We start from the raw sequence: 12,263 nt of genomic DNA, 5'->3' as shown, positions 1-12,263 counted from the left end.
ATTTTGTAATACAGAAACACACATGTTTGTTTGCAAAATACAACGGAAACTCCGTGTTGTAATATTGTTGTATTGGAGACGTAACTAGCTTGTTTAAAGATTGGTACGTACTTCAACAATGAATGGTTTAATAATGCAATGTTAACGGTAAGTACTGATTAAATATGAATTCATATGAAGCCAAAATGGGTAAAAATGTTATTTAGTTTCCATGAAATTGACAAGAGTTCCGTCATGACATGTTTACTTTCTATCTTACTCATGGACATGAGCATAACACATGGACATGAGGTATAAGCATGCTGAATGCTTTCTCACTCGCACTTATATTTCGCGTATCCATTCCATTTTAAGCTCTATACACACAATATTTCCTGTAAAACTAAAAATTTTACGTGCTTCAGTTGAAGCGGTTCGGTGACGTGTTTTGCAGTGATTCATTCGGGGATTAGCCTCCTGGGATATCGTAATTAAATAAACAAAAAATAATAAGATATGGAGCTTAAATGTATGAAATTAATCAAAAAAAGGCATCTGGTCTACTGATTAAGTTAGTAACAAGGGGCTTCACATTGCATATTCGTTTGTAGAAAACTTCGCACTTATATTATGATATCACACTATAATTTAAGATTTATATAATATTATATTTAATTAAAAACATGAGTTAATGTACAGATATTAACAAAATAAAGCTTTAATACTTAAATTTATAGGATAATATAATCATATATGATAGTGTATAATTATTAAATTTGACTTAAATTTGAAATTTCAATTATCTCACATTTATATTACTGTATCAAAGATAGAATTTAGCTATAAATACCTATGGAAAAACACTTCACCATAAATTTTTTATCGACGACCGAATGAAATACTTTTTCAACTATGTCCGATCCTAATAGGATCTAATAGGTCTTCACAGAGTAGAGGTTTGTATTAACAGATTTTGTTTTTACGAGAAATGGATGTCTGCCACTTGCTCAACTTATTAGGTCCATACTCGACTCATACACAAATTGAAAAATAATATCAATACTTGCCCCAGGATTCGAACCTGGGACTACGACGCTTAAGCCACGCGACCATTATGGGTGTGGGATTGAAAAAATACACTGATTATATTTTGTAAAATAACAAGAAATGTGTAAGTAGATTAAGTATGTAAACAAAGTAATAGATTTTAAACCAGAACGCGAGATGCTATTTTATTTTGAGGCTGTTAATAAAAAAAAAGAAAATATTGATCTTTTTACCAATCCGTACGTATAATCGTTCAATTCGAAAATCGAACTGACCTCAAAATTTCTAATATAATATACGTAAAACACCCATTTATCTAGACTACAAATTATTTCTGTTAGAGTATATTTCGTCAAATAAAAACGTTAACTAAAGAAGACAATATACACGCTGATGATAACCCAACCACAATAGAATAGTAAAAACACCTAGGTATTGTGAGAATCTCAATCAATACACAAGACTGCTTATATTATTATAATTGTTATAGTAGGTTAGCCGTCTAAGCAGTCAAAAATGTGTATCTCGCTCTAAAATATAGCACGCCCAAGAGAGGTGCTGTTAAAACATAGCACTTATTGTAACAATTACAACTTACTTATTGTGATTGTTACAATAAGTGCTACTACGGTGCCGGTAGCGGCCGATAGCAGTCTTGTGTATAGGATAGACACGCAGTTCTCACTAATTTATTGCCTTATTTATTTTTAAAAGAAATGAAAACATAATTAATATTAAATTCTACAGGTTTTTTTAAAAAGGTTTGTCGATAGCTATTTCGGTTGTAACACCATTATCGCGAATTATCCAAAAGTAATCACATAATTAATGAAAATTTAATTATGAAAATTACTATTAAATATAATTGAAGCACACGATCAACAGCATTATACTAATAACATTTGAATTGATTAATAATGTCAAGATATAACCAAAGCACTCGAACACTGTACTTTCGATAAATTTTGTAAATTTTGATATCCATTAAAACCCACTTAGGGTTTTCAAATTATTAATAATATTACAATTAATAATGAGTATACAAAGTCATAATATTGTTTGAACGAATAAGAAAATGTATTCTGTCTCTATCTATGCGTATAGTAATTAAGCAAAGTCAAACGGCCTATCTGAATAGTCTTGATAATGGTGTTACAACCGAAATAGCTATCGACAAACCTTTTAAAAAAAACCTGTAGAATTTAATATTAATTATATTTTCATTTCTTTTAAAATGTTGTTTTGTTTATGTTTTAAAATTCTACCAAGTAAATGCTAACTCAATTAATTATTTATTTTTGTTTGATATGTGTATCTGTTGAGGATTTGTATCAACGTCCGCTTTTTTGTTGGCTTTACTTAGCTTCTTTTTCATACGTAACAGTTTATTTAGATGACTTTGTTTGTGTCGTTTGAGATTACTGAGCTGCGTGCATTTGTACGAACATAAATCGCATTTATGCGGTTTTTCACCACTATGTGTCATAACGTGAGCTTTCAAATCTTTCGGGAAAACACAACCATATGAACAAAGATGGCACTTGTACGGTTTTTCGCCTGTATGTTTCATTTTGTGCGCTTTGAGTTTCTCCGATAGCCTCGAAGCGAAAGGACAGATGTCACATTTAAAAGGCTTTTCACCAGTATGGGTCCTTGTGTGCTTTTTGAGATCGCCTGATGCTCTACATCTGAAAGGACACACTCCACACTCGTAGGGTTTTTCATCTGTGTGTCTCATTTGATGTTTTTTCAAGAGTCCCAGCGTTGAACATTTATGAGAACAAACATTACACTCGAAAGGTTTTTCGCCAGTGTGGTTCATTTTGTGAATTTTCAGATCACACAAGCGTACACATCTATGAGAGCATAGATCGCATTCATATGGTTTCTCGCCTGTGTGAGACAGCTTATGTGTTCTCAGACCCGTGGTAGTCATGAATCTATGCAAGCAAATGTCACACTGGTGCGGTTTTAACCCTGTGTGATTTAGTTTGTGAGATTTGAGCTTACCTGAAGAGGAACACTTATAAGTGCACATGTCACAATTGTAAGGTTTCTCTCCAGTATGTGTCATCTTATGCAGTCTGAGATTTGATGAGTTTGCAGATTTGTATGTACACATATCGCATTCGTACTGCTTTTCTCCTGTATGTGTCATTTTGTGTACCTTTAGATTACGGGCCGATGCAAGCACTCGAGAACAAACGTCGCACTGATAACGTCTCTCTTTTTTCTCAACAGGAGCTTCGATATTATTCTGTCCCGGATGTTTCTTCCTGTGGAATCTTAACTTTGCAGCTGTTCTGCATTCAAATGTACATATGTCACATTTGAAAGGTCGTTCTCCTGTGTGTGTCATTTTGTGAATTTTTAAATTAGACGAATTATTAGATCTGTAGTGGCACACATCACATTTGAATGGCTTTTCGCCGGAATGGGCCATTGTATGTGTTCTTAGATTGCGAGCAGACACAAACACCCGTGCGCACAGTTCACATTCGAAGTGTTTTACCTTTTCTTCTATATCTTGACCACCATCGTCAAATGTCTCTCCATAATATTGAGATTCTTCTGGATTCTCTTCATCATTGTGAGCGCTGACTGCATGGTCATTTAGTGCATTCGTACAATCGAAGACTTCATAGCAAATGTTGCAGACTAAATTCTGTAAAAAAAAATAATGCAAAAGTATGTAAATAATTACAGATACAAATCAGAACTGGATGAGAGTGGCTTCGGAAGGACATGGATGAAGGGAAATGTTGGAGATAGCCATAACTTATATATACTATGATGCCAGAAAGAACCAAAATAGTATGTATATTTATCAGTAGCGAAGGGTGGAGGTAGGCTGTTAAGATCCGCCATAAATAGTGTGCACTAAACTTTGTCAGTCATACGTATTTGTTTGAATTGAAATAAGACTACAATTAACAGAATGGTGTTGGTTAGTTTTTAAAATTCAATTAAATCTTGCAAAAACCAAGCCAAAATAAATAATAGTCAAAGAATTTTCATCTATCTATAAAATATCTAAAATTATGCAATTAAATCATACATAACTTTGAATATTTTATAGATAGAATAAATTTTTTTATCAATTATAGTTTGATTAGGCAGTGCTTAATGAATTTAAAAAAATGAACCAACAATGTGTGTAATATGTTTTCTTAATCGAACGAAAACAAATAAGTATGAATGAAAAGGTGTGCAAAAAATTTGTCCAATCACCCAAAATATACCAAAACTATTATGGTTTGGTTTAGGCAAGGTTTAATTGATTTTTAAAAACTTACCAATACCATCTGTAAATTGTAGTCTTAGTTCAATAAAAACAAATACGTATGGCTAACAAAGTTTAATGTGCATTATTTATGGCTGATCTTAACAGCTTACCTCCACCCTTCGCTACTGATATTTATGTATGCATTGTATTGTAATCGATTATAATACGAGTACAATGTACGAAGTATTTTGTAATAATTTTTACCACTATAAAAGAATAAAAAAATAAGCTTTAATTAACTATTTCTTTTATTCAAGGAATAATTCACAAGATTTCAGAATGTACCATTCTAATTATTGAACATACATAATTTTGAAAAACACTTCTGAGAAAATATATTATAGCCAACAGAAAAAATCTTTTTAATAAACAACAACCGATTGCCAATAGTAGCTTGATTTGGAAGAACGCTGATGAGCAGGTATTAAAGAAAGGCCAATAGTAAAAGTTTGTCGTCATTAATATGTCACCTCATAGCATAATGAACAATGCACGGATTGGGGCGTAAACCCAGGAGATGCTGGTTCGATTCCTGCCGAGTATCTTACTTTTTCCAAAAAGATTTTTTCTATTGTTTATAATATATTTTCTCAGAAGTGTTTTTCAAAATTATGTATTTTCAAAAATATAAGCCTTCAAACAGATATATTAACGTTTTTTACAGGAAAGCGGAGTGAGCTATTTTCCTTAAAGTACTTGGCTCTGGACTAAGCACTCCATAAAAAGCTACAGCTATAGTTTTAGGTGGACTATCTTCTTATACCTACTGCGACATTAAGTAATATACCTACCAATATTCGATAAAAAAATACTTATTTATAATTCTAGTAATGTCATATTGATTAGTGTCACACAAAAAGATTGGATAAAACTGCACATTATGAATTAAATTTAAAAAAACAGGATCATTTCTTTGATTTGTTATAAAATAGCCATAGGGGTCTTATGTTAGAACTTGCGAGTGTAAGTCGCCCGGTCGACATGACGTCATATGACATCATTGTGACGTACTACCGGAGCATTCGAGAAAATAACGCTACTAAAATACTGGCGTTATCCATTGTCCCCATACACAAATTGGTGTTTCTGCATAATAATATCTATGGTGAGCAGTGTGCGTTGGGCGGCTTGCCTCGAGTGTGTATTGGCTTACGTCACAATTACGTCATATCGTCGGGTGACTTCATATCACCAGTTATAACATAAAGTTAATTATAACATAACTGGTGACGGAATTTTAAAAACATCGTGGATATTAAGAAGTACCTGCGAGAAAGATACTTATTGTGGCCTCATCGGGCTTCGAATCCGGAGCCCTCGGATGAAAGACCAGCACCTTACGCACTGGACTAAGAGTATCTTTATAATTTGCTTGTCTACATTATATTTTACCGGTCGCGGAGGAGGTGTTCGGATACCTGGCGGCAGTCGGAACTCCTCAAGAGGCATCAATACCGCTAGCGGGAAAACGGTACACCAAACTACACGTAATCAAGCACGTTTTAATACCGTGTGCCTTCCGTCATACGTTATTAGCCAGTGGATGTATTCTGACGGTCTTGTATAGTTTGTAAAATTTTGACGCAGCCGATAACGGAAGAACCACGGCATTTTATCTGCTCATGTAAAATGGCCCTAATGCTGCTAGCCCATGGCAAACCACGCGTCGCAGCCACTTTTCTCTGTACATAACGTAACATATAATCTACCGTATTACTATTACAATCGCAAAGTGGCTGGGACAGGGGTTTAACTATGGGCTGACAACCTGAGTAAAAATACGTAGTCGAATAGAGAATATTTAGTCGGCTCCGCTAAAGTACTGGAACAATAAGAAACGCCATATCTGCTCAAGGTTGAATTTTAAGCAGATAATTAAAAATACTATCAATAGAGCTCGTGTAATAAATAAAAAATCAGTGTGTGTACTTATGTACGCGCGTTAGAAGTTGTACTTATTTGGCGAAACAAAACAAAAACAAAACTTGTCATAAACCAGATTCTTTGACTAGCTTTTAATTATCTTGTTAAATTACACACTCAAGAAAAAGGACCGCTTATTGGAATGCCGTTGGTTTATTTCTATACACTTTAACTTATATTAATAACTGAGGTTTAATCGTTTGTTTACGTAAGGAATTGCAAATGGCCGACAATAATAAATTCGCTGCCTAGGCAACGGAACAATTCTAAACTATAATATTATACTGTATAATCGTCACGATTTTAGTATCATACTGTGGCGTAAAGGTAGTGCGTTCGGCTGATAACTGAACAATCGGTGGTTCGAATCCAATTGAGTAGGTACGTTTTTTTTCGGTGTGAAAAAATAAATTATGTGTTACATGTCACAAGCCAAAAATACACTCTGATCTGATTTCCCAAACGCGCCAACTAAAGTATAACTTCAAAAAATGTATAGTAACCTGGTCCGTTTGCAGATCATCCGTATAGGAACACTCTCCCACGTCATCAGGTTCAAATTGTATGGGAAGTGTACTTTGTGTGATATCCTCGTTGGGGTTGGTCCATTCGATTTCAACTTCAGTCTTGACACGTTTCAGGTCCATTGAAGTATTCTATAAATATAAATATTCAAGAGAAAATGAATATAAATGAATCTATATACACAATTACGCCTATACAATATAAAATATAAGGTAATTCATCACCAATATCGATCTTCAGATCATATGGGCCTCCATGGATTAAAGGTTGTGTTACCAGATTTTTGTTTTAACAAAACTCAAATCAATTAGAATTTATATGCATTAAAGTTGGAAACGGAAAGGAAACGCGTATTCAATATTGGTTTGGATACCTGAATTGGCGTGGTATATATAGAGAGAGAATCAGATTTTCAGCGAACTATCTGTAAATGTACAATTTAATTGACAGTTGGATAATTGTTTAATCAAAAAATCACAATATAATAAAAAGCATGATGATGTCGTAGTTTCTTATAATGTACAATTTTATACAATTAACGTCTTTTTATAGCAATAACTCTTTATAAGTCGATCACTGTAAACTCAGTCAAAGCACACCTGAGTGCGTGGCGACTTTAGTTTTGGGTATCTGCTCCTGAGATTCCCGGGTGTAAAAAAATGCCATTGGTTCACAAATAAATATTGGGCCTCGTGATATGCTCGATTTAGACCGACTGTGGTGTGGGGCGGTTTGTATAGAAAGGTCTATATTTGTGTTGCCTTCTGGATGAGACTTATAATTATTCTCGAGTGTAGATTAATGGTGTGGAGTGTGGTGGATTTACGTGGTAGTAAAGAACAAGGGACCAAGAGAGTGGAAGAAGCCAGGGGAGGCCTTTATCTAGCAGTGGACTGACCCCGGCTGATGATGAACTTTAAGTAGGTATTCATGGCAATTTGAGAAAAGCACGGCGTATGTCATTGGCAAGTTACCTACCTAAAACACTACCTACCAAGTGCCACCTGAATTCCTCTGTGAAAGGATTCAACCATTTTCATATAATTTACGTTTAGCACTAGATGCCCATTTTAACAAAACGTATGGCACATGTTATTGCCATAGCGATCTTTGAGATAGAATATACGCCTGACATAGGTATATTATATTGTTGCATAAACAAAAACGATGCATAAGTGCGAGTGAGAAAGTATTCGGTACCCTTATAATCTATGCGACACGCGCTAGAGTAAGATAAAAGATTTACAGATCTAGGAAATGGTTTGCTACGATGTAGCCGGCAAATCTTAGCTTATTGCATAACTAAGCGTCGATAACCGTGTTGCTAAAAATTGCTATTTTTTGTGTTAAACATAAAGTCGATGTATCTATAGTCTATGGTTGGGACTTAATTATATGATTAATGCAATACCAATGGCACATAGTAAAGTTCTGCATAACTATATAACATTATTTTGAATATTTGGCACATAGTTCATGTTAGTTCCTGTTTTATATTTAAAATTATTGAAAATAAAGGTTATTAGAATTTCCTAACTAAGATAAGGAAGTTTTTCATGGTTACGAACCATTTCTTTATGGTATATATAACCTACCTCTAAGTAGCATTAATAATTGTATGTTTTAAATGTTGAATTAAATACTTACCTGTTTGGTCTGAAATGTCAAATTAGGTCACCCGTTCAAATGACAGCGTACACACATGGCATAACTGTTACTAAATTACCATCAAACTATACACAATACTGCGTACCTATATGTATCTAAGTACCTACGTATTGAAATATAACGTTGGTACTTTAAAAATACATAGGTAATTAGAAAATATAATTGTAGGTATCTTTCTTATAGACGTTTAATCTGACAACTTCTGACAACAATATCGTCAGTTTTTATTGTAATTGGTTTGGAAAACTAAGGACCTTCCCATCAAATAGAGAATTTGGATTAAACTAGATATGTAATTGTTGGGAAAAGTCATGTAACTTAAACTGACCTCAACTGTCAAGTCCGCGTTGTCGACATGTTCACTCGCAGCTAAATTGGGGCTGTATGCACACTTAATCGGCATGTCAAACCAAACGGGACTATCCTGGTGTCTTTCTCGGTCTGATCCCTCGTCGCCTGGTTCAATTTTGATGTCCATTTCGCGTTTTATGTTGACATCTGTACAACGCCTACGGGTGTCAAAACAAAAGCCTGGTACCATAGAGAAATAAACTAAATTAATAATATATAAAGCTGCCAGTCTACAAAATATTACCATAATTGGTAACTAAGCCTTGAATTAAAACATTCGGACTCTTTACATTATTAATATTACTTTTAATACATCTATGATTATTATATTAGGTACTGAGGATGGTGCCAACCAGTGCCAACTTTAGATTAATAAGGCCTGAGCATATCTTTTTGCACAAGCAACGAGTGGTCCACTGTTCAGCTGTCAAAATCAGATCCAAGATTGCTTGCCATATTGATTCGCCCTTTCTCGTTTCAAATTGAATTATAAAGATTCTCAAAGCAAATAATATGACTACCAGTGTTATTTATAAATAGTATACATTCCTGTTATTCATCAGTAGTTGTCAAAGTCAGACTAGTCCATCACACAAAAACCGGTGGTAATATCAATTTCCAAATATGTGGTAGCATTGATCTATGCATTACATTTGTAGAAGGTGTGTTAATGCTAATGTATTTTAATCATGTAACGCATATTATAGAAATCAAACCATTCCCTGTGTCAAGATAGCTGGAAATATCGATTTGTAATAACCACTAAATCAGATGAACTCTAAGGTCTCCAAGATACGTTCAAATAATCCGAAAGAAGTCTGAAACTAAGAATAGGTAGGTACCTACTCTAACAAAAAAATGAATACGACAGACGCGTCAGTATAAACACTCTATAGAACAATGACAGGTCATCCATAGGCAACGGGAGGGGTGGAAAAGGTAGGACTAGTCGTGAATGTTTCGGCTTTCTTTTGAGTCGGCAATGTGCCAACTGAAACCACAACTTTACTAATATTCTGATTACTAGGTGTCAATAAATCCATCTGAAAGCCACGCGTCTTCGCGATTACGTTCATTCGACACCATTCACTGTTTTAATTCTATGTTTCAAAAGTTCAGTATTTTTATTGTAAGTATACGCAGCAGTATTGATGACGACGCTGTATTCATTAGCTTAAAAACCTCAGTTTTTGGTACGAGTACACCTTTACCGAACTGTGTGTGTTGTATCCGATCTTCGTAAGGGGATGGCACGATAAGAAAAAGAATTGAATGAAAAATAGTTTAAAACACTGGGTACCTACTCATTACTATGTTATCAGTAGGTATATAAGAAGTCCCGGAAGTATAACTGTCCAAGTAGTGTGCACATGTTGCGTTTTACTACTAACTGCTATTCATTTACGTCCACCTAACAGCTGACAGTCTTCCTATATATTCAAAATGCGGCAACATAAAGTGGTTTTTGCGTAGGCACCTATAGATTTACAGAATTATTTTTTTCATACCACCCTGAGAGTTTTTAATAATATTATACTATCCTCGCTGGCTTGGATTTTGCAGGGCTTAATTGATTTTTAAAAACTCACCAACACCATCTGCAAATCATTATACTTAAAGTCTTAGTTTTTTTTTTTTTTTAATAAAGTACAAGTAACAATTTTTTTCCCTACCTTTTCTTTTAACTGAGACCTTGTGAGGTCTGAGAGGCATACCTCGGTTTTCTGACTATTATTTCTAGGGTGAGGTCTTGTGAGTATATTAATGCCCTTTCCCACATTATAATCTATCTAAGTAATGAGCTGTTGAATTTACATTTACCTTCGCTTTTCGCCTGTAATTGAGTGAGGAGGGGGTGGATCATCAGGATTTGGAGAGTCAGGGGGCATCATCTTATGACGGAGCCTAGCTTCCTTGCGCTTGTACTTAAAAAATGTATTTTGTTGGCCAAATAGTGTAGATTTTTTATGAGGCCCTTCTGCCAGTCTAATCAAGAAGTTCTCTTTGTATTTAGTTATGGTTTCGGCAATGTCCATTCCATCGTGTTTTGCATTGATGGGTTTGATGCTATGGTGAGGCTTGAGTTCGTAGACGATTCGAAAACGTTTGTTCTCTATTGTTTGCAGGATCTTTAAAAATTGGATTTGGTGAAGTCAGCAGTCCAAATTGGGGATGCATACAGCATGGTTGGTTTAATAACCATGCTATATAGTGCCTTTTTGTTTTCTTCTGAGAGACAACTTCTACGGTTGAAGATGGATCTAAGAACTCCCATCGCTATAAAGGCTTTTCGCCTGGCTTCTAATAGGTGAGGTGTCCAGTTCAATATAATGGCGAAGGTATACCCCTAGATATTTCACAGTGTTACTGAATGAACAGGGGATGTCACAAACATTAATTTTTCCCTTATTGGATTTTTGGCTCCACGAGAAGAGAATCGCCTCCGTCTTTAGTTTAATGTGCATTATTTATGTCGGATCTTAACTTCTCTTTTCTTTCTAATCTTTTCCCACTGGACAACGCTTAATATTGAATAAAAATGCATCGGGCAGATTTAAACTAAGCAATAATTTATTCATAAGTAAGGTTATACAATATTATATTCTTTAAAATGTTTAGGTAGATGTATATTTTATTTATCGCAATGATAATAATATTATAACCAGGAATGGTTGTCTAATAAATAAATGTCTATGGTCACTTCTTCATCTACTGATATTTTATGAAATCTACTGATATTTCTTCATTCCACAAAATTCCCACCATCCAGGAAAAGAACGAGTCGTCTTTGAAAAATTGGGAACCTGCGGCCCGCGGTGAATCTCCTAAAAAAAACAAGCCGACTATGAAAATCTGGGAACCTGCGGCCCGCGGCGAATTTTTTTTCCTAAAACAGAAATCTACTGATATTTTGTCGAATCTACTGAATTTTTTTTACATATTCTACTGAAATTAAAAATTTTGACTTGGCAACACTGTGTCAGTCTTCGCTACTTTATTGAAGAGAGATGTCACGTTGTTCCTAGCATAATAACAAACATGGATGTAAAGCAAGAATACGATGAAAACCAATTTGATACAAAAGCCAAAATTTGGCTTGATATAGAAGCTAGCCATCCAAATCGTCCGGACCCTCGCACTTATGTAAAGCAAGAGAATGTCGACGATTCCGGTTACAATTTTGAGGTTAGTTTATGAAAGCCAATTTCCCCATGACTCAATAAAATTGTATAGACAATTTTTGTTAGCATAGTGGAATACTAACGATAATAATTATAATGTATTTGTCTATTCTTTACAAACTATTTAAGTACATACGCACTTGGATATAGAACTGTCTTTAAAAACATAACCTCTTATGCCGGCGCTCCGTTGGCACGCAAGACATACGATTTACAGTCTTCCGACTTTTTTTTTCGCGTGGAGCACCCCAGATCTGCGGAATTTTTAATCCGTAGACCAGGCTCGTTGGATTTCAAACATG

The 12,263-nt window shown here is 34.7% G+C and overlaps 1 protein-coding gene across 1 annotated transcript; it reads right to left on the bottom strand.

Annotated features, from left to right (window-relative positions):
- Positions 1-2,256: 2,256 nt before the first annotated feature.
- LOC147076677 (uncharacterized) lies at positions 2,257-8,963 on the bottom strand. The gene is made up of 3 exons (XM_085941316.1): positions 8,757-8,963; positions 6,739-6,891; positions 2,257-3,691 (listed from the first exon to the last, which is right to left on the bottom strand). Exons 1-3 carry the CDS (start codon positions 8,904-8,906, stop codon positions 2,315-2,317), a joined length of 1,680 nt encoding a protein of 559 aa, XP_085797442.1. The 5' UTR covers positions 8,907-8,963; the 3' UTR covers positions 2,257-2,314.
- Positions 8,964-12,263: the final 3,300 nt, after the last annotated feature.

The sequence above is a fragment of the Rhyacophila brunnea genome, unplaced genomic scaffold, assembly GCF_057557595.1.
Source record: "Rhyacophila brunnea isolate RB1 unplaced genomic scaffold, BYU_Rbru_1.0 scaffold_13, whole genome shotgun sequence".
Classification (NCBI taxonomy): domain Eukaryota; kingdom Metazoa; phylum Arthropoda; class Insecta; order Trichoptera; family Rhyacophilidae; genus Rhyacophila; species Rhyacophila brunnea.
Note: the sequence above shows the minus strand (reverse complement) of the source record. Positions and strands in the feature narration are given on the sequence as shown.